This window comes from Heptranchias perlo, chromosome 43, assembly GCF_035084215.1.
Source record: "Heptranchias perlo isolate sHepPer1 chromosome 43, sHepPer1.hap1, whole genome shotgun sequence".
Taxonomy (NCBI): Eukaryota; Metazoa; Chordata; class Chondrichthyes; order Hexanchiformes; family Hexanchidae; genus Heptranchias; species Heptranchias perlo.
The window spans coordinates 3702104-3729019 of record NC_090367.1 but is presented as its reverse complement, the minus strand read 5'-3'; the positions used below and the strand labels follow the sequence as shown (position 1 = coordinate 3729019).

The 26916-nt window shown below is 47.7% G+C and overlaps 1 protein-coding gene across 2 annotated transcripts; it reads left to right on the top strand.

The window, feature by feature from the left end:
• LOC137306425 (serine racemase-like) lies at positions 1 to 25651 on the top strand. Of its 2 annotated transcripts, none has more exons than XM_067975613.1 (8): positions 1 to 123; positions 6878 to 7057; positions 9181 to 9310; positions 9956 to 10059; positions 11759 to 11878; positions 12800 to 12874; positions 23932 to 24141; positions 24952 to 25651. In XM_067975613.1, exons 2-8 carry the CDS (start codon positions 6890 to 6892, stop codon positions 25300 to 25302), a joined length of 1158 nt encoding a protein of 385 aa, XP_067831714.1. In that variant the 5' UTR covers positions 1 to 123; positions 6878 to 6889; the 3' UTR covers positions 25303 to 25651. The 2 variants fall into 2 exon arrangements, with proteins under 2 accessions (XP_067831714.1, XP_067831713.1); XM_067975612.1 differs by having other exon boundaries at positions 6 to 123; positions 24948 to 25248.
• Positions 25652 to 26916: the final 1265 nt, after the last annotated feature.

Sequence of the window (26916 nt, the reverse complement as noted above, 5' to 3'; positions counted from 1 at the left end):
GCCGGTCCGCCGTTAAAGAGTCCGGGCGGAGCCGGGAGGGGCGGGGCTTCAGGAGCGGGTCGGTTCCCAGGGAGACGCTGCGGCCCAGCGGCCGGGGAGAAGCCTGCCCTCGGAGTGACCCAGGTAAAGGGAGTGTGCGGGGGGACGGCGCGGTCCCTCCACCCGCTCCCTGCACTCGGGGGCGACTCCCGGCCTCACGGTGCCCCCCTCAAACCGACCGCCCGCGGATCCTCCGGAGCAGGCTATTCGGCATAGGCAGGCATCACCTGCCCACTGTCCCACTCTCTCCCCATAGCCCTGTATCAATCCCAAACTAATCCCACTGCCCCACTCTCTCCCCATAGCCCTGTATCAATCCCCAAACTAATCCCACTGCCCCACTCTCTCCCCATAGCCCTGTATCAATCTCAAACTAATCCCACTGCCCCACTCTCTCCCATAGCCCTGTATCAATCCCCAAACTAATCCCACTGCCCCACTCTCTCCCCATAGCCCTGTATCAATCCCAAACTAATCCCACTGCCCCACTCTCTCCCCATAGCCCTGTATCAATCCCCCAAACTAATCCACTGCCCCACTCTCTCCCCATAGCCCTGTATCAATCCCCAAACTAATCCACTGCCCACTCTCTCCCATAGCCCTGTATCAATCCCAAACTAATCCCACTCTCTCCCCATCGCCCTGTATCAATCCCCAAACTAATCCCAATGCCCCACTCTCTCCCCATAGTCCTGTAATCAATCCCCAAACTAATCCACTGCCCCACTCTCTCCCCATAGTCCTGTATCAACCCCAAACTAATCCACTGCCCCGCTCTCTCCCCATAGCCCCTGTATCAATCCCCAAACTAATCCCACTGCCCCGCTCTCTCCCCATAGCCCTGTATCAATCCCCAAACTAATCCCACTGCCCCGCTCTCTCCCCATAGCCCTGTATCAATCCCCAAACTAATCCCACTGCCCTGCTCTCTCCCCATAGCCCTGTATCAATCCCAAACTAATCTCACTGCCCCGCTCTCTCCCCATAGCCCTGTATCAATCCCCAAACTAATCCCACTGCCCCACTCTCTCCCCATCGCCCTGTATCAATCCCAAACTAATCCCACTGCCCCACTCTCTCCCCATCGCCCTGCATCAATCCCAAACTAATCCCACTGCCCCACTCTCTCCCCATAGTCCTGTATCAATCCCCAAACTAATCCCACTGCCCCACTCTCTCCCCATCGCCCTGTATCAATCCCAAACTAATCCCACTGCCCCACTCTCTCCCCATCGCCCTGTATCAACCCCAAACTAATCCCACTGCCCCGCTCTCTCCCCATAGTCCTGTATCAATCCCCAAACTAATCCCACTGCCCCACTCTCTCCCCATCGCCCTGTATCAATCCCAAACTAATCCCACTGCCCCACTCTCTCCCCATAGTCCTGTATCAATCCTCAAACTAATCCCACTGCCCCACTCTCTCCCCATCGCCCTGTATCAATCCCAAACTAATCCCACTGCCCCACTCTCTCCCCATCGCCCTGCATCAATCCCAAACTAATCCCACTGCCCCACTCTCTCCCCATAGTCCTGTATCAATCCCCAAACTAATCCCACTGCCCCGCTCTCTCCCCATAGCCCTGTATCAATCCCCAAAGTAATCCCACTGCCCCGCTCTCTCCCCATAGTCCTGTATCAACCCCAAACTAATCCCACTGCCCCACTCTCTCCCCATTGCCCTGCATCAATCCCAAACTAATCCCACTGCCCCACTCTCTCCCCATAGTCCTGTATCAACCCCAAACTAATCCCACTGCCCCGCTCTCTCCCCATAGTCCTGTATCAATCCCCAAACTAATCCCACTGCCCCACTCTCTCCCCATCGCCCTGCATCAATCCCAAACTAATCCCACTGCCCCACTCTCTCCCCATAGCCCTGTATCAATCCCCAAACTAATCCCACTGCCCCACTCTCTCCCCATAGCCCTGTATCAATCCCCAAACTAATCCCACTGTCCCACTCTCTCCCCATAGCCCTGCATCAATCCCCAAACGAATCCCACTGCCCCGCTCTCTCCCCATAGCCCTGTATAAATCTCTAAACTAATCCCACTCTCCCACTCTCTCCCCATAGACCTGTATCAATCCCCAAACTAATCCCACTGCCCCTCTCTCTCCCCATAGCCCTGTATCAATCCCAAACTAATCCCACTGCCCCGCTCTCTCCCCATCGCCCTGTATCAATCCCCAAACTAATCCCACTGCCCCACTCTCTCCCCATCGCCCTGTATCAATCCCCAAACTAATCCCACTGCCCCGCTCTCTCCCCATAGCCCTGTATCAATCCCCAAACTAATCCCACTGCCCCGCTCTCTCCCCATAGTCCTGTATCAATCCCCAAACTAATCCCACTGCCCCGCTCTCTTCCCATAGCCCTGCATCAATCCCCAAACTAATCCCACTGCCCCACTCTCTCCCCATAGCCCTGTATCAATCCCCAAACTAATCCCACTGCCCACTCTCTCCCCATAGCCCTGTATCAATCCCAAACTAATCCCACTGCCCCACTCTCTCCCATAGCCCTGTATAAATCTCTAAACTAATCCCACTGCCCCACTCTCTCCCCATAGTCCTGTATAAATCTCTAAACTAATCCCACTGCCCCACTCTCTCCCCATAGCCCTGTATCAATCCCCAAACTAATCCCACTGCCCCACTCTCTCCCCATCGCCCTGTATCAATCCCCAAACTAATCCCAATGCCCCGCTCTCTCCCCATAGCCCTGTATCAATCCCAAACTAATCCCACTGCCCCGCTCTCTCCCTATGGCCCTGTATCAATCCCCAAAGTAATCCCACTGCCCCACTCTCTCCCCATAGCCCTGTATCAATCCCCAAACTAATCCCAATGCCCCGCTCTCTCCCCATAGTCCTGTATCAATCCCCAAACTAATCCCACTGCCCCACTCTCTCCCCATCGCCCTGCATCAATCCCAAACTAATCCCACTGCCCCACTCTCTCCCCATAGCCCTGTATCAATCCCCAAACTAATCCCACTGCCCCGCTCTCTCCCCATAGTCCTGTATCAATCCCCAAACTAATCCCACTGCCCCGCTCTCTCCCCATAGTCCTGTATCAACCCCAAACTAATCCCACTGCCCCGCTCTCTCCCCATAGCCCTGTATCAATCCCCAAACTAATCCCACTGCCCCGCTCTCTCCCCATAGCCCTGTATCAATCCCCAAACTAATCCCACTGCCCCGCTCTCTCCCCATAGCCCTGTATCAATCCCCAAACTAATCCCACTGCCCCGCTCTCTCCCCATAGCCCTGTATCAATCCCAAACTAATCTCACTGCCCCGCTCTCTCCCCATAGCCCTGTATCAATCCCCAAACTAATCCCACTGCCCCACTCTCTCCCCATCGCCCTGTATCAATCCCAAACTAATCCCACTGCCCCACTCTCTCCCCATCGCCCTGCATCAATCCCAAACTAATCCCACTGCCCCACTCTCTCCCCATAGTCCTGTATCAATCCCCAAACTAATCCCACTGCCCCACTCTCTCCCCATCGCCCTGTATCAATCCCAAACTAATCCCACTGCCCCACTCTCTCCCCATCGCCCTGTATCAACCCCAAACTAATCCCACTGCCCCGCTCTCTCCCCATAGTCCTGTATCAATCCCCAAACTAATCCCACTGCCCCACTCTCTCCCCATCGCCCTGTATCAATCCCAAACTAATCCCACTGCCCCACTCTCTCCCCATAGTCCTGTATCAATCCCCAAACTAATCCCACTGCCCCACTCTCTCCCCATCGCCCTGTATCAATCCCAAACTAATCCCACTGCCCCACTCTCTCCCCATAGTCCTGTATCAACCCCAAACTAATCCCACTGCCCCGCTCTCTCCCCATAGTCCTGTATCAATCCCCAAACTAATCCCACTGCCCCACTCTCTCCCCATCGCCCTGCATCAATCCCAAACTAATCCCACTGCCCCACTCTCTCCCCATAGTCCTGTATCAATCCCCAAACTAATCCCACTGCCCCACTCTCTCCCCATAGCCCTGTATCAATCCCCAAACTAATCCCACTGTCCCACTCTCTCCCCATAGCCCTGCATCAATCCCCAAACGAATCCCACTGCCCCGCTCTCTCCCCATAGCCCTGTATCAAACCCAAACTAATCCCACTCTCCCACTCTCTCCCCATAGCCCTGTATCAATCCCCAAACTAATCCCACTGCCCCACTCTCTCCCCATAGCCCTGTATCAATCCCCAAACTAATCCCACTGTCCCACTCTCTCCCCATAGCCCTGCATCAATCCCCAAACGAATCCCACTGCCCCGCTCTCTCCCCATAGCCCTGTATCAAACCCAAACTAATCCCACTCTCCCACTCTCTCCCCATAGTCCTGTATCAATCCCCGAACTAATCCCACTGCCCCTCTCTCTCCCCATAGACCTGTATCAATCCCCAAACTAATCCCACTGCCCCACTCTCTCCCCATAGCCCTGTATCAATCCCAAACTAATCCCACTGCCCCGCTCTCTCCCCATAGCCCTGTACCAATCTCTAAACTAATCCCACTGCCCCACTCTCTCCCCATAGCCCTGTATCAATCCCCAAACTAATCCCACTGCCCTGCTCTCTCCCTATAGCCCTGTATCAATCCCAAACTAATCTCACTGCCCCACTCTCTCCCCATAGCCCTGTATCAATCCCAAACTAACCCCACTGCCCCACTCTCTCCCCATAGTCCTGTATAAATCTCTAAACTAATCCCACTGCCCCACTCTCTCCCCATAGCCCTGTATCAATCCCCAAACTAATCCCAATGCCCCGCTCTCTCCCCATAGCCCTGTATCAATCCCAAACTAATCCCACTGCCCCGCTCTCTCCCTATAGCCCTGTATAAATCTCCAAACTAATCCCGCTGCCCCGCTCTCTCCCCATGGCCCTGTATCAATCCCCAAACTAATCCCACTGCCCCGCTCTCTCCCCATAGCCCTGTATCAATCCCAAACTAATCCCACTGCCCCGCTCTCTCCCTATGGCCCTGTATCAATCCCCAAAGTAATCCCACTGCCCCACTCTCTCCCCATAGCCCTGTATCAACCCCAAACTAATCCCACTGCCCCACTCTCTCCCCATCGCCCTGCATCAATCCCAAACTAATCCCACTGCCCCGCTCTCTCCCCATAGTCCTGTATCAACCCCAAACTAATCCCACTGCCCCACTCTCTCCCCATCGCCCTGCATCAATCCCAAACTAATCCCACTGCCCCGCTCTCTCCCCATAGTCCTGTATCAATCCCCAAACTAATCCCACTGCCCCACTCTCTCCCCATCGCCCTGCATCAATCCCAAACTAATCCCACTGCCCCACTCTCTCCCCATAGCCCTGTATCAATCCCCAAACTAATCCCACTGCCCCACTCTCTCCCCATAGCCCTGTATCAATCCCAAACTAATCCCACTGCCCCACTCTCTCCCCATAGCCCTGCATCAATCCCCAAACGAATCCCACTGCCCCACTCTCTCCCCATAGCCCTGTATCAATCCCCAAACTAATCCCACTGTCCCACTCTCTCCCCATAGCCCTGCATCAATCCCCAAACGAATCCCACTGCCCCGCTCTCTCCCCATAGCCCTGTATCAATCCCAAACTAATCCCACTCTCCCACTCTCTCCCCATAGTCCTGTATCAATCCCCAAACTAATCCCACTGCCCCTCTCTCTCCCCATAGACCTGTATCAATCCCCAAACTAATCCCACTGCCCCGCTCTCTCCCCATAGCCCTGTATCAATCCCAAACTAATCCCACTGCCCCTCTCTCTCCCCATAGCCCTGTATCAATCCCCAAACTAATCCCACTGCCCTGCTCTCTCCCTATAGCCCTGTATCAATCCCAAACTAATCTCACTGCCCCACTCTCTCCCCATAGTCCTGTATAAATCTCTAAACTAATCCCACTGCCCCACTCTCTCCCCATAGCCCTGTATCAATCCCCAAACTAATCCCACTACCCCCCTCTCTCCCCATAGCCCTGTATCAATCCCAAACTAATCCCACTGCCCCGCTTTCTCCCTATAGCCCTGTATAAATCTCCAAACTAATCCCGCTGCCCCGCTCTCTCCCCATGGCCCTGTATCAATCCCCAAACTAATCCCACTGCCCCGCTCTCTCCCCATGGCCCTGTATCAATCCCAAACTAATCCCACTGCCCCGCTCTCTCCCCATAGCCCTGTATCAATCCCAAACTAATCCCACTGCCCCACTCTCTCCCCATAGCCCTGTATCAATCCCAAACTAATCCTACTGCCCCGCTCTCTCCCTATAGCCCTGTATAAATCTCCAAACTAATCCCGCTGCCCCGCTCTCTCCCCATGGCCCTGTATCAATCCCAAACTAATCCCACTGCCCCGCTCTCTCCCCATAGCCCTATATCCACGAGCCAGTGCTCGTGGACAAAATCTCTGAACAATTATACATGTTTGTTCATCTTTTGCACTTTGATTTGTTCCGTTCTGTTTCAGTCTCCCCCAACCACCAAACGTCTCTCCCTCTCCCTATGATTCTGCAGCACACAGATAACACATAGTCCATGTGACCTCCTGGACTGGGTTTTGAGAGGGTCGGAGAGGAATTTTCCAGAATATTTTTTCCCTTACTGTCCCTTGGATTTTGTCTGTTTTTCTTTTGCTTCTCCCAGGAGATTATTTGTGCGGCGGGGGGGGGGAATGTTTAGTCGTGACACTCCGGCCATCTTGAATGTTGGCCAGGTTTGATGGGCCAGCGATCTTTCCCTGCCTCTCATTTGCATATGTTGGTCAAGCCCACATTTTCTCTGGCAAATACAAATTGATCCGAACTGATGCCCTTTGCAGGTGGTAGACGCCATGCCCTCTCAGTACTGCGTCTCACTGGCCGCTGTCCAGAAGGCTCACACTGTCATTACCGGCCTCGTCCACCAGACCCCCGTCCTCACCAAATCCACCCTTGACCAACGGGCGGAGCGCAAAATCTTCCTCAAGTGTGAGCTTTTCCAGAAAACCGGATCGTTTAAGGTAGGACACATCTGGGCACCTCTGTCCAACCTGCTCGGAGATGGCTGGGCTGGGCTGGGCCGGGCTGAGTCGGAATCCGGACGGGATTCAAGACATGGAATTAGTTCTGGGCACCAAAACAGGCACACAATCCCAATGGACCAAACCCCTTCCCATTCACTCCCATTGCACACAATCCCAATGGACCAAACCTCTTTCCGTTCACTCCCACTGTACACAATCCCAATGGAACAAACCCCTTCCCTTTCACTCCCACTGTACACAATCCCAATGGAACAAACCCCTTCCCATTCACTCCCACTGTACACAATCCCAATGGACCAAACTCCTTCCCATTCACTCCCACTGTACACAATCCCAATGGACCAAACCCCTTCCCAATCACTCCCACTGTACACAATTCCAATGGACCAAACTCCTTCCCGTTCACTCCCATTGTACACAATCCCAATGGACCAAACCCCTTCCCATTCACTCCCACTGTACACAATCCCAATAGACCAAACCCCTTCCCATTCACTCCCACTGTACACAATCCCAATGGCCCAAACCCCTTCCCATTCACTCCCACTGTACACAATCCCAATGGACCAAACCCCTTCCCATTCACTCCCACTGTACACAATCCCAATGGCCCAAACCCCTTCCCATTCACTCCCACTGTACACAATCCCAATGGCCCAAACCCCTTCCCATTCACTCCCACTGTACACAATCCCAATGGCCCAAACCCCTTCCCATTCACTCCCACTGTACACAATCCCAATGGACCAAACCCCTTCCCATTCACTCCCACTGTACACAATCCCAATGGACCAAACCGCTTCCCATTCACTCCCATTGTACACAATCCCAATGGACCAAACCCCTTCCCATTCACTCCCACTGTACACAATCCCAATGGCCCAAACCCCTTCCCATTCACTCCCACTGTACACAATCCCAATGGAACAAACCCCTTCCCGTTCACTCCCACTGTACACAATTCCAATGGACCAAACTCCTTCCCGTTCACTCCCATTGTACACAATCCCAATGGACCAAACCCCTTCCCATTCACTCCCACTGTACACAATCCCAATGGACCAAACCCCTTCCCATTCACTCCCACTGTACACAATCCCAATGGCCCAAACCCCTTCCCATTCACTCCCACTGTACACAATCCCAATGGCCCAAACCCCTTCCCATTCACTCCCACTGTACACAATCCCAATGGCCCAAACCCCTTCCCATTCACTCCCACTGTACACAATCCCAATGGCCCAAACCCCTTCCCATTCACTCCCACTGTACAGAACCCTGAGGTTGAATATTTTCAGTGTGATATAAAGAGCCTAATTCCATTTTTCACACTCGACGGTCAGAGGAGCCCATCCCAGACCAGACGTTACCCGGAGACTGTGCAGCACATTAATTAAAACCCTTCAGCTTTTGAGGCGTGGCTCGGTTTGAGTTACTGAGTCAGTGATTGAACGGGCGGTGGGGCAGAGGGTTGTAAATGGAGTATTTGTTTTATATCAGTGGTTGATAAAGATGTTTAAAGTTACATTAGTCTGGCCTTCTCAAGACATGGCTTCGTTTACCCAGCGAAGTAACATTGGGTATCGGATGGAATTCAGGCACTGGGCAGCACAGCACACTGCTGGCAAAACATTGGTACTACGCATCAACAACCTGCATTTATATAGCACCGGAAACACAGTAAAACGTCCCTCGGCCCTTCACAGGAGCGATTATCAAACAAAATTTGACACCGAGCCACATAAGGAGATATTAGGACAGGTGACCAAAAGCTCGGGCAAAGAGGGAGGTTTTAAGGAGCGTCTTAAAGGAGGAGAGAGAGGCGGAGAGGTTTAGGGAGGGAATTCCAGAGCTTAGGGCCCAGGCGGCTGAAGGCACGGCCGCCAATGGTGGAGCGATTAAAATCGGGGGATGGACAAGAGGCCAGAATTGGAGGAGCGCAGAGATCTCGGAGGGTTGTAGGGGCTGGAGGAGGTTACAGAGATAGGGAGGGGGGGCGAGGACCATGGAGGGATTTGAAGACGAGGTTAAGGATTTTAAAATGAATGCTTAAATCGACCTTTCTCCCCCAATGAGTTCATGGGCGGCTGTTTTTTCAGATCCGAGGAGCCCTGAACGCAGTGTCCAACCTTGGTGAGAGGAGGCAGGCGGGCGAAGAGGTCAGAGCCGTGGTGACACACAGCAGCGGCAATCATGGGCAGGCACTGGCACTGGCTGCTGGAATGCAAGGTAAGGAGAGCAGGGCCTGTCCTCACCAGTACTGTACCCCCGTGTTATACAGTGACAGACCTGTCCCCACCAGTACTGTACCCCAGTGTTATACAGGGACAGACCTGTCCCCACCAGTCCTGTACCCCAGTGTTATACAGTGACAGACCTGTCCCCACCAGTCCTGTACCCCAGTGTTATACAGTGACAGACCTGTCCCCACCAGTCCTGTACCCCAGTGTTATACAGTGACAGACCTGTCCCCACCAGTCCTGTACCCCAGTGTTATACAGTGACAGACCTGTCCCCACCAGTCCTGTACCCCAGTGTTATACAGTGACAGACCTGTCCCCACCAGTACTGTACCCCAGTGTTATACAGTGACAGACCTGTCCCCACCAGTACTGTACCCCAGTGTTATACAGTGACAGACCTGTCCCCACCAGTACTGTACCCCAGTGTTATACAGGGACAGACCTGTCCCCACCAGTACTGTACCCCAGTGTTACATGGTACTGCGCTAGCAGTGATCACAGTGCAGAGAGGGGACGAGTAGACTGTTGGATTCTGTCTCTTTCTCGTTGAAAGAGGAACCGTTCCTTCCCCGGGGTGATGTTTGAGTGCTGCGTTTCTGCCCAGTGTAAGTGCGTTTGTTAACTCGTGCAGGAATCCCCTCGTACATTGTCGTGCCTCGAACAGCCCCAGCGTGCAAGAAGGCGGCGATGCTGGAGTACAGCGCCCACATTGTGGACTGTGAGCCCAACGACCAGGTAAGACCCCCCACCAGCTGGAGGTGGGGGGTGTCCCATGGCCAGAGAATGGGGTGGGCGGGGTACGGGAGAGAGGAGAGAGGGCTCGTCCTGAGCCACAATCTCTCAACGGGCCTTTATGACACAACTGGTCCTCTGTAAATGGTGACGAGCAGATCCAAGTTATAGAAGGAACGGCAGATTTGCTGTTATTACCCGTAGTTTTTTGCGCGACTCCCTTATTAAGTCGTCCCGTAATCTCTTGCCTTTTTCTCCATCTGTAACTGTGGTCCCTTCATAGAATTCCATCGAATTTACAGCACAGAAACAGGCCATTCGGCCCATCTGGTCTATCCCGGTGTTTATGCTCCACACGAGCCTCCTCCCTCCCCCTCTTCATCTCACTCCATCACCATATCCTTCTATTCCTTTCTCCCTCATGTGTTTATCTATCCTCCCCTTAAATGTATCTCTGTTATTCACCTCAACTACTCCTTGTGGGAGTGAGTTCCACATTCTCCCCAATCTCTGGGTAAAGAAGTTTCTCCTGAATTCCCTATTGGATTTATTAGTGACTATCTTATATTTATGGCCCCCTAGTTCTGGTCTCCCCCACAAGTGGAGACATCTTCTCTCCGTCTACCCTATCGAAACCCCTTCATAATTTTAAAGGCCTCGATCAGGTCACCCCTCAGCCTTCTCTTTTCTAGAGAAAAGAGCCCCAGTCTGTTCAATCTTTCCTGATAGTTATAACCTCTCAGTTCTGGTGAATCTTTTTTGCACCTTCTCCAGTGCCTCTATATCCTTTCTATAATACGGAGACCGGAACTGTGCACAGTAACTCCAAGTGTGGTCTAACCAAGGCTGGAAATAACCTTGTTCCCTTAATGCTGCCCTTTATCTCAGCCCACCTCTATGCTCCCCCTCCGCCCCGACCCCCCCGCCATCAACTTTGCCCCCTTGGGATTGTCGGTTTGATAAATGGGGGGGGGGGCAGAGAGTACGAGATCAGTGATTGATTAGTGGAGGGACAATGGCGGGTCACAGTTAGAGTACTCCACCCAGCTTCGGTCAGCCCACGATGGAAAGGACCACGAAAGCCACAGCAAACGTAGAGCGCAGATCCCTCCCAGATCCTACCAGGGGTAGTTGAGGCGACTAGCACAGATGCATTTAAAGGGGGAACTCGATAAACAGACGAAGGAGAAAGGAATAGAAGGATATGCTGATCGGGTCAGATGAAGCAGGGAGGGAGGAGACTCGTGAGGAGCATAAACACCAGCATGGACCTGTTGGGCCGAATGGCCTGTTTCCGTGCTGTGCTGTACACTGGATGGCCCCCTTTTCCCCTCTGGCGCGTCCTTTCGTCCATTGATCTCGGCTCCTCTGTAAATCCTCTCCCCTCCTCCTTAGAATCGTAGAATCTCACAGTGCAGAGGGGAAGCCATTCGGCCCGTCGAGCCTGTGCCGGTTCCTTGTCGCGACCTTGGGCAAGGAAGGGCGTGTTCCGTCGTTCCACGTTCAGCTCAGATTGAGACGGGTCCCAAGGTGGCCATTTAGAAACCGAGGGCGCGTGCAGTTATCGACCCAGTCCTGTGTGTCCGGGCGATTCCAGCATTAGGGCGAGGAACTGACCGGAGAGGATTGCAGCCTGCGTTTCAATGAATAAACGGAAGGCAGCAACGTGATTGACGTCCGATTAACATTTTGCTTCTACTAGTCTCGAGCGGAGGCTGCGTCCAGGACGGTCGCAGAAACCCGAGGATTTATGCTCCATCCTAATCAGGAGCCCCTTGTGATTGCGGGCCAAGGCACCATTGGATTGGAGATATTGCAACAGGTAATGGGAGCCGTTGGGTCAGAATGCGTCGAACAGCCCTGTTATTGACTGTTAAACAGCCCGGATTGGGCAGGACATGATCGAGATTTGAACGGGGAGTGGATTTTCAGACTTCAAGGGACATATTGTGTGTATCCCACACACCCACCATTACACGATGAATCTTGGTATTATCTGCAATGACCCGTTAATTTGTCATAAATCTGATTGGGAACCCACTCCCCCCCCCCCCGGGTTAAGAGCCTCTTGCTTCACGCCCTGTCTCGTGACTGCACTCTCTTGCACTACCCTCCTCCGTTTACACCCGGTGGGGTGAGTGTGCAAACCGGTGAGACTCGCTCCCCGACCGGCCGTCGCGATCCAAGGGCAGATTCACGGAGCGGTGAGAGAGTCTGGCCACCCGTCCGCTCTGGGGTGAAGGGCCCCCTTTATATCCTCGACTCCTTCGAGGCTGGGCCATTTCCACTTCCAATTAGCCCTACGTCTGCATTCAGCCACAGACACTCCTCCATCTTGGGAATGAAGGGAATTACTGGACAATAAAAGACCACGGTCCATCCAGTTCACCTTCCACCATCCTGGTAATCGCACGATACAATGATAATGGAACTATTGACTAATCATAGTGATCAATCTCTATCAATTAGCACACACCCAGACCTGATGAAGGAAACCCCCCCCCAGTGGTGAAGAGCCCAAAGTCACCTCTTCCCCTAAAGCATGCTCCACTTACCACATGTCACGTCCCAAATGACTGAAATACTGGCTCCCGATATTCACTGAAAGATTTGATTGACGTCCTGGGGACTGCACTGTCGTGCGTTAATCTGTATCGCCGCGGCCCTTGAACGCGCCAAGCTCCAGAAACATCCCTGGGCCAGACTCCCCCTGACAGCCGTGCTTTGGTCCCGTGTCAAACAGGTCCCCGAGATACAGGCAGTGGTGGTGCCCGTCGGGGGCAGAGGACGAATCTCCGGGATCGCTGTCGCCATCAAGGTAGGATTCGTGGACAAGCAGTGTGTTATACCCAGTAATGGGGAGTGTGTTATATACACAGTGTTATATCCAGTAATGGGGGGTGTGTTATATACACAGTGTTATACCCAGTAATGGGGGGTGTGTTATATACACAGTGTTATACCCAGTAATGGGGGGTGTGTTATATACACAGTGTTATATCCAGTAATGGGGGGTGTGTTATATACACAGTGTTATATCCAGTAATGGGGGGTGTGTTATATACACAGTGTTATACCCAGTAATGGGGGGTGTGTTATATACACAGTGTTATATCCAGTAATGGGGGGTGTGTTATATACACAGTGTTATACCCAGTAATGGGGGGTGTGTTATATACACAGTGTTATATCCAGTAATGGGGGGTGTGTTATATACACAGTGTTATACCCAGTAATGGGGAGTGTGTTATATACAGAGTGTTATACCCAGTAATGGGAGTGTGTTATATACAGAGTGTTATACCCAGTAATGGGGAGTGTGTGATATACAGAGTGTTATACCCAGTAATGGGGAGTGTGTTATATACAGAGTGTTATACCCAGTAATGGGGAGTGTGTTATATACAGAGTGTTATACCCAGTAATGGGGAGTGTGTTATATACAGAGTGTTATACCCAGTAATGGGGAGTGTGTTATACACAGTGTGTTATACGCAGTAATGGGGAGTGTGTTATATACACAGTGTTATACCCAGTAATGGGGAGTGTGTTATATACACAGTGTTATATCCAGTAATGGGGAGTGTGTTATACACAGTGTGTTATATCCAGTAATGGGGAGTGTGTTATATACACAGTGTTATACCCAGTAATGGGGAGTGTGTTATATACACAGTGTTATACCCAGTAATGGGGAGTGTGTTATATACAGAGTGTTATACCCAGTAATGGGGAGTGTGTTATATACAGAGTGTTATATCCAGTAATGGGGAGTGTGTTATATACACAGTGTTATACCCAGTAATGGGGGGTGTGTTATATACAGAGTGTTATATCCAGTAATGGGGAGTGTGTTATATACACAGTGTTATACCCAGTAATGGGGGGTGTGTTATATACAGAGTGTTATACCCAGTAATGGGGAGTGTGTTATATACAGAGTGTTATACCCAGTAATGGGGAGTGTGTTATATACACAGTGTTATACCCAGTAATGGGGGGTGTGTTATATACAGAGTGTTATACCCAGTAATGGGGGGTGTGTTATATACAGAGTGTTAGACCCAGTAATGGGGGTGTGTGTTATATACAGAGTGTTATACCCAGTAATGGGGAGTGTGTTATATACACAGTGTTATACCCAGTAATGGGGAGTGTGTTATATACACAGTGTTATATCCAGTAATGGGGGGTGTGTTATATACAGAGTGTTATATCCAGTAATGGGGAGTGTGTTATATACAGAGTGTTATACCCAGTAATGGGGGGTGTGTTATATACAGAGTGTTAGACCCAGTAATGGGGGGGTGTGTTATATACAGAGTGTTATACCCAGTAATGGGGAGTGTGTTATATACACAGTGTTATACCCAGTAATGGGGAGTGTGTTATATACAGAGTGTTATACCCAGTAATGGGGGGTGTGTTATATACAGAGTGTTAGACCCAGTAATGGGGGGGTGTGTTATATACAGAGTGTTATACCCAGTAATGGGGAGTGTGTTATATACACAGTGTTATACCCAGTAATGGGGAGTGTGTTATATACACAGTGTTATATCCAGTAATGGGGAGTGTGTTATATACAGAGTGTTATATCCAGTAATGGGGAGTGTGTTAGATACACAGTGTTATACCCAGTAATGGGGGGTGTGTTATATACAGAGTGTTATATCCAGTAATGGGGAGTGTGTTATATACAGAGTGTTATACCCAGTAATGGGGAGTGTGTTATATACACAGTGTTATATCCAGTAATGGGGAGTGTGTTATATACAGAGTGTTATACCCAGTAATGGTGGGGGTGTTATATACACAGTGTTATATCCAGTAATGGGGAGTGTGTTATATACACAGTGTTATACCCAGTAATGGGGAGTGTGTTATACACAGAGTGTTATACCCAGTAATGGGGAGTGTGTTATATACAGAGTGTTATATCCAGTAATGGGGGGTGTGTTATATACACAGTGTTATACCCAGTAATGGGGAGTGTGTTATATACACAGTGTTATACCCAGTAATGGGGAGTGTGTTATATACACAGTGTTATACCCAGTAATGGGGAGTGTGTTATATACACAGTGTTATACCCAGTAATGGGGAGTGTGTTATATACACAGTGTTATATCCAGTAATGGGGGGGGTGTCATATACAGAGTGTTATATCCAGTAATGGGGAGTGTGTCATATACACAGTGTTATATCCAGTAATGGGGAGTGTGTTATATACAGAGTGTTATACCCAGTAATGGGGAGTGTGTTATATACACAGTGTTATACCCAGTAATGGGGAGTGTGTTATATACACAGTGTTATATCCAGTAATGGGGAGTGTGTTATATACACAGTGTTATACCCAGTAATGGGGAGTGTGTGAAATACAGAGTGTTATATCCAGTAATGGGGAGTGTGTTATATACAGAGTGTTATATCCAGTAATGGGGAGTGTGTTATATCCAGTAATGGGGAGTGTGTTATATACAGAGTGTTATACCCAGTAATGGGGAGTGTGTTATATCCAGTAATGGGGAGTGTGTTATATACACAGTGTTATATCCAGTAATGGGGAGTGTGTTATATACAGAGTGTTATATCCAGTAATGGGGAGTGTGTTATATACACAGTGTTATATCCAGTCATGGGGGGGGTGTTATTTACAGAGTGTTATACCCAGTAATGGGGAGTGTGTTATATACACAGTGTTATATCCAGTAATGGGGAGTGTGTTATATACACAGTGTTATACCCAGTAATGGGGAGTGTGTGAAATACAGAGTGTTATATCCAGTAATGGGGAGTGTGTTATATACAGAGTGTTATATCCAGTAATGGGGAGTGTGTTATATACACAGTGTTATACCCAGTAATGGGGAGTGTGTTATATACACAGTGTTATATCCAGTAATGGGGAGTGTGTTATATACACAGTGTTATACCCAGTAATGGGGAGTGTGTTATATACAGAGTGTTATATCCAGTAATGGGGAGTGTGTTATATACAGAGTGTTATATCCAGTAATGGGGAGTGTGTTATATCCAGTAATGGGGAGTGTGTTATATACAGAGTGTTATACCCAGTAATGGGGAGTGTGTTATATCCAGTAATGGGGAGTGTGTTATATACACAGTGTTATATCCAGTAATGGGGAGTGTGTTATATACACAGTGTTATACCCAGTAATGGGGAGTGTGTTATATACAGAGTGTTATACCCAGTAATGGGGAGTGTGTTATATACACAGTGTTATACCCAGTAATGGGGAGTGTGTTATATACACAGTGTTATACCCAGTAATGGGGAGTGTGTTATATACAGAGTGTTATACCCAGTAATGGGGAGTGTGTTATATACAGAGTGTTATATCCAGTAATGGGGAGTGTGTTATATACACAGTGTTATACCCAGTAATGGGGAGTGTGTTATATCCAGAGTGTTATATCCAGTAATGGGGAGTGTGTTATATACAGAGTGTTATACCCAGTAATGGGGAGTGTGTTATATACACAGTGTTATACCCAGTAATGGGGAGTGTGTTATATACAGAGTGTTATACCCAGTAATGGGGAGTGTGTTATATACACAGTGTTATATCCAGTAATGGGGGGTGTGTTATATACAGAGTGTTATATCCAGTAATGGGGAGTGTGTTATATACACAGTGTTATACCCAGTAATGGGGGGTGTGTTATATACAGAGTGTTATATCCAGTAATGGGGAGTGTGTTATATACAGAGTGTTACACCCAGTAATGGGGAGTGTGTTATATACAGAGTGTTATATCCAGTAATGGGGAGTGTGTTATATACACAGTGTTATATCCAGTAATGGGGAGTGTGTTATATACACAGTGTTATATCCAGTAATGGGGAGTGTGTTATATACAGAGTGTTATATCCAGTAATGGGGAGTGTGTTATATCCAGTAATGGGGAGTGTGTTATATACAGAGTGTTATACCCAGTAATGGGGAGTGTGTTATATCCAGTAATGGGGAGTGTGTTATATACACAGTGTTATATCCAGTAATGGGGAGTGTGTTATATACACAGTGTTATATCCAGTAATGGGGAGTGTGTTATATACACAGTGTTATACCCAGTAATGGGGAGTGTGTTATATACAGAGTGTTATACCCAGTAATGGGGAGTGTGTTATATACACAGTGTTATACCCAGTAATGGGGAGTGTGTTATATACACAGTGTTATACCCAGTAATGGGGAGTGTGTTATACACAGAGTGTTATACCCAGTAATGGGGAGTGTGTTATATACAGAGTGTTATATCCAGTAATGGGGAGTGTGTTATATACACAGTGTTATACCCAGTAATGGGGAGTGTGTTATATACACAGTGTTATACCCAGTAATGGGGAGTGTGTTATATACAGAGTGTTATACCCAGTAATGGGGAGTGTGTTATATACACAGTGTTATACCCAGTAATGGGGAGTGTGTTATATACAGAGTGTTATACCCAGTAATGGGGAGTGTGTTATATACAGAGTGTTATATCCAGTAATGGGGAGTGTGTTATATACAGAGTGTTATATCCAGTAATGGGGAGTGTGTTATATACACAGTGTTATACCCAGTAATGGGGTGTGTGTTATATACAGAGTGTTATATCCAGTAATGGGGGGTGTGTTATATACACAGTGTTATATCCAGTAATGGGGGGTGTGTTATATACACAGTGTTATATCCAGTAATGGGGAGTGTGTTATATCCAGTAATGGGGAGTGTGTTATATACAGAGTGTTATACCCAGTAATGGGGAGTGTGTTATATACAGAGTGTTATATCCAGTAATGGCGAGTGTGTTATGTCCAGTAATGGGGAGTGTGTTATATACAGAGTGTTATACCCAGTAATGGGGAGTGTGTTATATACAGAGTGTTATATCCAGTAATGGGGAGTGTGTTATATCCAGTAATGGGGAGTGTGTTATATACAGAGTGTTATATCCAGTAATGGGGAGTGTGTTATATCCAGTAATGGGGAGTGTGTTATATACACAGTGTTATATCCAGTAATGGGGAGTGTGTTATATACACAGTGTTATATCCAGTAATGGGGAGTGTGTTATATACACAGTGTTATATCCAGTAATGGGGAGTGTGTTATATACAGAGTGTTAGACCCAGTAATGGGGAGTGTGTTTTCTACACAGTGTTATACCCAGTAATGGGGAGTGTGTTATATACACAGTGTTATACCCAGTAATGGGGAGTGTGTTATATACAGAGTGTTATATCCAGTATTGGGGAGTGTGTTATATACATAGTGTTATACCCAGTAATGGGGAGTGTGTTATATACACAGTGTTATACCCAGTAATGGGGAGTGTGTTATATACACAGTGTTATACCCAGTAATGGGGAGTGCGTTATATACAGAGTGTTATATCCAGTAATGGGGAGTGTGTTATATACAGAGTGTTATATCCAGTAATGGGGAGTGTGTTATATACAGAGTGTTATATCCAGTAATGGGGAGTGTGTTATATACACAGTGTTATATCCAGTAATGGGGAGTGTGTTATATACACAGTGTTATACCCAGTAATGGGGAGTGTGTTATATACACAGTGTTATACCCAGTAATGGGGAGTGTGTTATATACAGAGTGTTATATCCAGTAATGGGGAGTGTGTTTCTACACAGTGTTATATCCAGTAATGGGGAGTGTGTTATATACACAGTGTTATATCCAGTAATGGGGAGTGTGTTATATACACAGTGTTATATCCAGTAATGGGGAATGTGTTATATACAGAGTGTTATACCCAGTAATGGGGAGTGTGTTATATACACAGTGTTATACCCAGTAATGGGGAGTGTGTTATATACAGAGTGTTATACCCAGTAATGGGGAGTGTGTTATATACATAGTGTTATATCCAGTAATGGGGAGTGTGTTATATACATAGTGTTATATCCAGTAATGGGGAGTGTGTTATATACACAGTGTTATACCCAGTAATGGGGAGTGTGTTATGTACAGAGTGTTATATCCAGTAATGGGGAGTGTGTTATACACAGAGTGTTATATCCAGTAATGGGCAGTGTGTTATATACAGAGTGTTATACCCAGTAATGGGGAGTGTGTTAGATACACAGTGTTATATCCAGTAATGGGGAGTGTGTTATATACAGAGTGTTATACCCAGTAATGGGGAGTGTGTTATATACAGAGTGTTATATCCAGTAATGGGGGGTGTGTTATATACACAGTGTTATATCCAGTAATGGGGGGTGTGTTATATACACAGTGTTATATCCAGTAATGGGGAGTGTGTTATATACAGAGTGTTATACCCAGTAATGGGGAGTGTGTTATATACAGAGTGTTATATCCAGTAATGGGGAGTGTGTTATATACACAGTGTTATATCCAGTCATGGGGGGGGTGTTATTTACAGAGTGTTATATCCAGTAATGGGGAGTGTGTTATATACAGAGTGTTATTTCCAGTAATGGGGAGTGTGTTATATACAGAGTGTTATATCCAGTAATGGGGAGTGTGTTATATACAGAGTGTTATATCCAGTAATGGGGAGTGTGTTATATACAGAGTGTTATATCCAGTAATGGGGAGTGTGTTATCTACACAGTGTTACACCCAGTAATGGGGGGTGTGTTATATACACAGTGTTATATCCAGTAATGGGGGTGTGTTATATACACAGTGTTATATCCAGTAATGGGGAGTGTGTTATATACACAGTGTTATATCCAGTAATGGGGGGTGTGTTATATACACAGTGTTATATCCAGTAATGGGGAGTGTGTTATATACACAGTGTTATATCCAGTAATGGGGATGTGTTATATGCACAGTGTTATATCCAGTAATGGGGAGTGTGTTATATACACAGTGTTATATCCAGTAATGGGGATGTGTTCTTTGCACAGTGTTATATCCAGTAATGGGGAGTGTATTATATACACAGTGTTATATCCAGTAATGGGGAGTGTGTTATATACACAGTGTTATATCCGGTAATGGGGATGTGTTATATGCACAGTGTTATATCCAGTAATGGGGAGTGTGTTATATACAGAGTGTTATACCCAGTAATGGGGAGTGTGTTATATACACAGTGTTATATCCAGTAATGGGGAGTGTTTTATATACACAGTGTTATATCCAGTAATGGGGAGTGTTTTATATACACAGTGTTATACCCAGTAATGGGGAGTGTGTTATATACACAGTGTTATATCCAGTAATGGGGAGTGTGTTATGTACAGAGTGTTATACCCAGTAATGGGGAGTGTGTTACATACACAGTGTTATATCCAGTAATGGGGAGTGTGTTATATACACAGTGTTATATCCAGTAATGGGGAGTGTGTTATATACACAGTGTTATATCCAGTAATGGGGAGTGTGTTATATACAGAGTGTTATATCCAGTAATGGGGAGTGTGTTATATACAGAGTGTTATACCCAGTAATGGGGAGTGTGTTATATACAGAGTGTTATACCCAGTAATGGGGAGTGTGTTATACACAGAGTGTTATATCCAGTAATGGGGAGTGTGTTATATACACAGTGTTATACCCAGTAATGGGGAGTGTGTTATATACACAGTGTTATACCCAGTAATGGGGAGTGTGTTATATACAGAGTGTTATACCCAGTAATGGGGAGTGTGTTATATACACAGTGTTATACCCAGTAATGGGGAGTGTGTTATATACACAGTGTTATATCCAGTAATGGGGGGTGTGTTATATACAGAGTGTTATACCCAGTAATGGGGAGTGTGTTATATACAGAGTGTTATATCCAGTAATGGGGAGTGTGTTATATACACAGTGTTATATCCAGTAACGGGGAGTGTGTTATATACACAGTGTTATATCCAGTAATGGGGAGTGTGTTATATACACAGTGTTATATCCAGTAATGGGGAGTGTGTTATATACAGAGTGTTATATCCAGTAATGGGGAGTGTGTTATGTACACAATGTTATATCCAGTAATGGGGAGTGTGTTATATACACAGTGTTATATCCAGTAATGGGGAGTGTGTTATATACACAGTGTTATATCCAGTAATGGGGAGTGTGTTATATACACAGTGTTATACCCAGTAATGGGGAGTGTGTTATATACAGTGTTATACCCAGTAATGGGGAGTGTGTTATATACAGAGTGTTATACCCAGTAATGGGGAGTGTGTTATATACAGAGTGTTATATCCAGTAATGGGGAGTGTGTTATATACAGTGTTATACCCAGTAATGGGGAGTGTGTTATATACAGAGTGTTATATCCAGTAATGGGGAGTGTGTTATATACACAGTGTTATATCCAGTAATGGGGAGTGTGTTCTCTGCAGTGTTATACCCAGTAATGGGGAGTGTGTTATATACACAGTGTTATATCCAGTAATGGGGAGTGTGTTATATACAGAGTGTTATATCCAGTAATGGGGAGTGTGTTATATACAGTGTTATACCCAGTAATGGGGAGTGTGTTATATACAGTGTTATACCCAGTAATGGGGAGTGTGTTATATACAGAGTGTTATACCCAGTAATGGGGAGTGTGTTATATACAGAGTGTTATATCCAGTAATGGGGAGTGTGTTATATACACAGTGTTATATCCAGTAATGGGGAGTGTGTTATATACACAGTGTTATACCCAGTAATGGGGAGTGTGTTATATACACAGTGTTGTACCCAGTAATGGGGAGTGTGTTATATACAGTGTTATACCCAGTAATGGGGAGTGTGTTATATACAGAGTGTTATACCCAGTAATGGGGGGTGTGTTATATACACAGTGTTATATCCAGTAATGGGGAGTGTGTTATATACAGTGTTATACCCAGTAATGGGGAGTGTGTTATATACAGAGTGTTATACCCAGTAATGGGGGGTGTGTTATATACACAGTGTTATATCCAGTAATGGGGAGTGTGTTATATACAGTGTTATACCCAGTAATGGGGAGTGTGTTATATACACAGTGTTATATCCAGTAATGGGGAGTGTGTTGTATACACAGTGTTATACCCAGTAATGGGGAGTGTGTTATATACACAGTGTTATATCCAGTAATGGGGGGTGTGTTATATACACAGTGTTATATCCAGTAATGGGGAGTGTGTTATATACACAGTGTTATACCCAGTAATGGGGAGTGTGTTATATACACAGTGTTATATCCAGTAATGGGGAGTGTGTTATATACACAGTGTTATATCCAGTAATGGGGAGTGTGTTATATACACAGTGTTATACCCAGTAATGGGGAGTGTGTTATATACACAGTGTTATATCCAGTAATGGGGAGTGTGTTATATACACAGTGTTATATCCAGTAATGGGGAGTGTGTTATATACACAGTGTTATACCCAGTAATGGGGAGTGTGTTATATACACAGTGTTATACCCAGTAATGGGGAGTGTGTTATATACACAGTGTTATATCCAGCAATGGGGAGTGTGTTATATACACAGTGTTATACCCAGTAATGGGGAGTGTGTTATATACACAGTGTTATATCCAGTAATGGGGAGTGTGTTATATACACAGTGTTATATCCAGTAATGGGGAGTGTGTTATATACACAGTGTTATATCCAGTAATGGGGAGTGTGTTTTCTACACAGTGTTATATCCAGTAATGGGGGGTGTGTTATATACACAGTGTTATATCCAGTAATGGGGAGTGTGTTATATACACAGTGTTATATCCAGTAATGGGGAGTGTGTTTTCTACACAGTGTTATATCCAGTAATGGGGGGTGTGTTATATACACAGTGTTATATCCAGTAATGGGGAGTGTGTTATATACACAGTGTTATATCCAGTAATGGGGAGTGTGTTATATACACAGTGTTATATCCAGTAATGGGGAGTGTGTTATATACAGAGTGTTATACCCAGTAATGGGGAGTGTGTTATATACACAGTGTTATATCCAGTAATGGGGAGTGTGTTATATACACAGTGTTATACCCAGTAATGGGGAGTGTGTTATATACACAGTGTTATACCCAGTAATGGGGAGTGTGTTATATACAGAGTGTTATATCCAGTAATGGGGAGTGTGTTATATACAGAGTGTTATATCCAGTAATGGGGGGTGTGTTATATACACAGTGTTATATCCAGTAATGGGGGGTGTGTTATATACACAGTGTTATATCCAGTAATGGGGAGTGTGTTATATACAGAGTGTTATATCCAGTAATGGGGAGTGTGTTATATACAGAGTGTTATATCCAGTAATGGGGGGTGTGTTATACACAGAGTGTTATATCCAGTAATGGGGAGTGTGTTATATACAGAGTGTTATATCCAGTAATGGGGAGTGTGTTATACACAGAGTGTTATATCCAGTAATGGGGAGTGTGTTATATACAGAGTGTTATATCCAGTAATGGGGAGTGTGTTATATACAGAGTGTTATATCCAGTAATGGGGAGTGTGTTATATACACAGTGTTATATCCAGTAATGGGGAGTGTGTTATAGACACAGTGTTATATCCAGTAATGGGGAGTGTGTTATATACACAGTGTTATATCCAGTAATGGGGAGTGTGTTATATACAGAGTGTTATATCCAGTAATGGGGGGTGTTTATATACAGAGTGTTATATCCAGTAATGGGGAGTGTGTTATATACAGAGTGTTATACCCAGTAATGGGGGGTGTGTTATATACACAGTGTTATATCCAGTAATGGGGAGTGTGTTATAGACACGCCTGTATTACCTGCTTGGAACGTGTCGCGTGATGCTGTGTAAACACTCACACCCCTCTCCCTCTCCCTCTCTCCCTCTCCCTCTCTCCCTCTCTCTCTCTCCCTCTCTCCCCTCTCCCCCCCCGCCCCCCGTCACAGGCACAGCGCCCGCAGGTCAAAATCTTCGCTGCGGAACCAGAGAATGCCGACGACTGTTCCCGGTCAAAGCGGAGGGGCCAACTGACCCCCAACTCACGGCCTCCCGTGACGCTGGCCGACGCAGTGAAAACCAGCATCGGGCCTAACACCTGGCCCATCATCAGGGACTTGGTGGATGATGTGTTCACGGTCAGCGAGGAGGAGATTCAGGTATCTCCGCCCTGTTTTTTTAGTCGCTCGTTGCTTCCCCCTAATTCCGTGCGCTGGGGTACGGGTTCCACGGAGACAGCCAAGTGTCCGTATTAATGGACAGCCAACCACGGTGTGACATTCGACAATGGGAGGGCTCCATCTCAGCTGAGGGCTTTCCCCCTCCTCACCTGATATCCACAGACCCCCTTCCCGCAGGAGCCTCTGGTTAGCGATCGGGAGCCAGGTGGATTATATTTCCCTCAGCCCGGGAGGCGCTGAGGCCGGCTGACTCGGCACAGACGTCTGTCCCCGACTCGCTCATCGATCGAGTCAGCCTGTGACTCAGTGGGTGTCTCTCCTCTCTCCCTCTCCCTCTCGCCTCCGAGTCAGAAGGTCGTGGGTTCCAGCCCCCACTCCAGAGACTCGAGCCCCATAATCCAGGCCGACACTCCCCAGTGCCGGTACTGAGGGAGTGCTGCACTGTCGGAGGTGCCGTCTTTCGGATCAGACGCTAAACCGAGGGCCCCGTCTGCCCCTCTCTGGTGGATATAAAAGATCCCACGGCCACTATTGGAAGAAGAGCAGGGGGAGTTCTCCCCGGGGTCCTGGGGCCGATATTTATCCCTCAACCAACATCACTAAAAAAAACAGATTATCTGATTGCTGTTTGTGGGATCTTGCTGTGCGCAAATTGGCTGCCGCGTTTCCTCCATTACAACAGTGACCACACGTGAAAAAAAAAAGTACCTCATTGGCCGTAAAACGCTTTGGGTCGTTCTGATTGGTGAAAGGCACTATATAAATGCAAGTCCTTTCATTCACAGCAAGCCACGAGCCACGCGGCTGATCTGGGAGCGGGCGAAGCTGACCATCGAGCCCACCGCGGGCGCGGGCGTGGCGGCCGTGCTCTCCCGCCGTTTCCGAGACCTCCCCGGCGGCCTCCGCCACGTGTGCGTGGTGCTGTGCGGAGGCAACGTGGACCTGGACTCCCTGGAGTGGCTCCGCGTGACGAGCTGCGTCGGTGAATGCCGTCCCCTGCCGCGCTGGCAAACGATTTACGACGCTGGGGGGGACGGGGGACGGAGAGGGGAGGGCAAGACAGCCAGCAGGAAATCGAGAGGGAAATTAGGGGGAAAATTAACACCGGGGGGGGTCAAAGATGGAGATTTGAAGGGATGATGGCAAAGGGTAGCAAGGCAGCGTTTCGGGGAGAGCGTGTTAAAGATCGGGAGAGTGTGGGCCAGCAGCAACTGGGAGGTCAGCCATCAGTGGGGGGGTGAGGGGGCCATCAGCGGTAATTCACAGTCAGAAGGACAAAGGATCGGGCCCGAGGTGGACAAATGGGCCGAATGGTCCCAGGAAACGGCCGTGTCTCATAATAGTTTGGCTTTGAGAGAGTTTGTATTCTGTATGATATGTCTTCGAACAGGGGAGAGTGTACACGGGCTGTGGGAGGAGATTAAATGGGTGGGGAGAGTCCGTGATAGGGGAGAGTGTACACGGGCTGTGGGAGGAGATTAAATGGGTGGGGAGAGTCCGTGATAGGGGAGAGTGTACATGGGCTGTGGGGGGAGATTAAATGGGTGGGGAGAGTCCGTGATAGGGGAGAGTGTACACGGGCTGTGGGAGGAGATTAAATGGGTGGGGAGAGTCCGTGATAGGGGAGAGTGGACATGGGCTGTGGGGGGAGATTAAATGGGTGGGGAGAGTCCGTGATAGGGGAGAGTGGACATGGGCTGTGGGGGGAGATTAAATGGGTGGGGAGAGTCCGTGATAGGGGAGAGTGTGCACGGGCTGTGGGGGGAGATTAAATGGGTGGGGAGAGTCCGTGATAGGGGAGAGTGTACATGGGCTGTGGGGGGAGATTAAATGGGTGGGGAGAGTCCGTGATAGGGGAGAGTGTACATGGGCTGTGGGAGGAGATTAAATGGGTGGGGAGAGTCCGTGATAGGGGAGAGTGTACACGGGCTGTGGGGGGAGATTAAATGGGTGGGGAGAGTCTGTGATCGGGGAGGCTGTGGGAGGAGATTAAGTCGAATGAGATGAGTACATTAGTCTTAGGATCTTGCCACTTACGCTACCTATAGTTAATGTATCTTTTAACCAATAAGTGTAAAGCCACCATCGGCACCCACCCGATATAACACCCAGAGCCTCGGCTGTAATAAATCTTTTATTTAATTAAAAATGATAAATTCCACATGTACAGTCCTGTGTCTGTATGAGTAATCCCGCCTGTAATTCTCTTCATACTGTACATTTGCCTTGAGCTTCAGCATTTCCCCTCGAGTCTCGGGGCAGAGGGTAATATTCGAAGGAGAAATTTTAGCCGAGAGGAGAATGTTCAGTCCTTCTCGCTCGCTCTGAATTTAAGCCCCTGTTTTGGGGGCTGGTTTTACACAGTCCCATTCCCTACCTTTCCCCTCAGACCCTCTTCTACTCTTTCTTTGATTACCCAGCTCCATTTTGAATTCAGCAACTCCACCAATTGCGGCAAATCGTTCTTCATAACTGTCCGGACAACATTCTTTCTCGTCTCCTGCCTTGTAGCTCTCAAGATCACTGCCTCTTGTCTGCATTTACCTCCCAGTGGAGATTATTTATCTCTGTTTACCTTGGTTGTTCCTTTTATCTGAGATTGTATAGTCATTTTACAATATAACTGGAATTACAATACAAACCCACTCACCGTTTGCAAACCCCACTCAATTTATACACCCGCCCTCAGTTAACGAACCCCGCCCTCAGTTAACGAACCCCGCCCTCAGTTAACGAACCCCGCCCTCAGTTAAC

Coding starts and splice junctions, on each gene's coding strand:
- LOC137306425 (XM_067975613.1), top strand. CDS start 6,890: ATGCCCTCTCAGTACTGCGTCTCACTGGCCGCTGTCCAGAAGGCTCAC. Junction 12,875..23,931: donor GGATCGCTGTCGCCATCAAG/GTAGGATTCGTG, acceptor CCCCCGTCACAG/GCACAGCGCCCGCAGGTCAA. Junction 24,142..24,951: donor TCAGCGAGGAGGAGATTCAG/GTATCTCCGCCC, acceptor ATTCACAGCAAG/CCACGAGCCACGCGGCTGAT.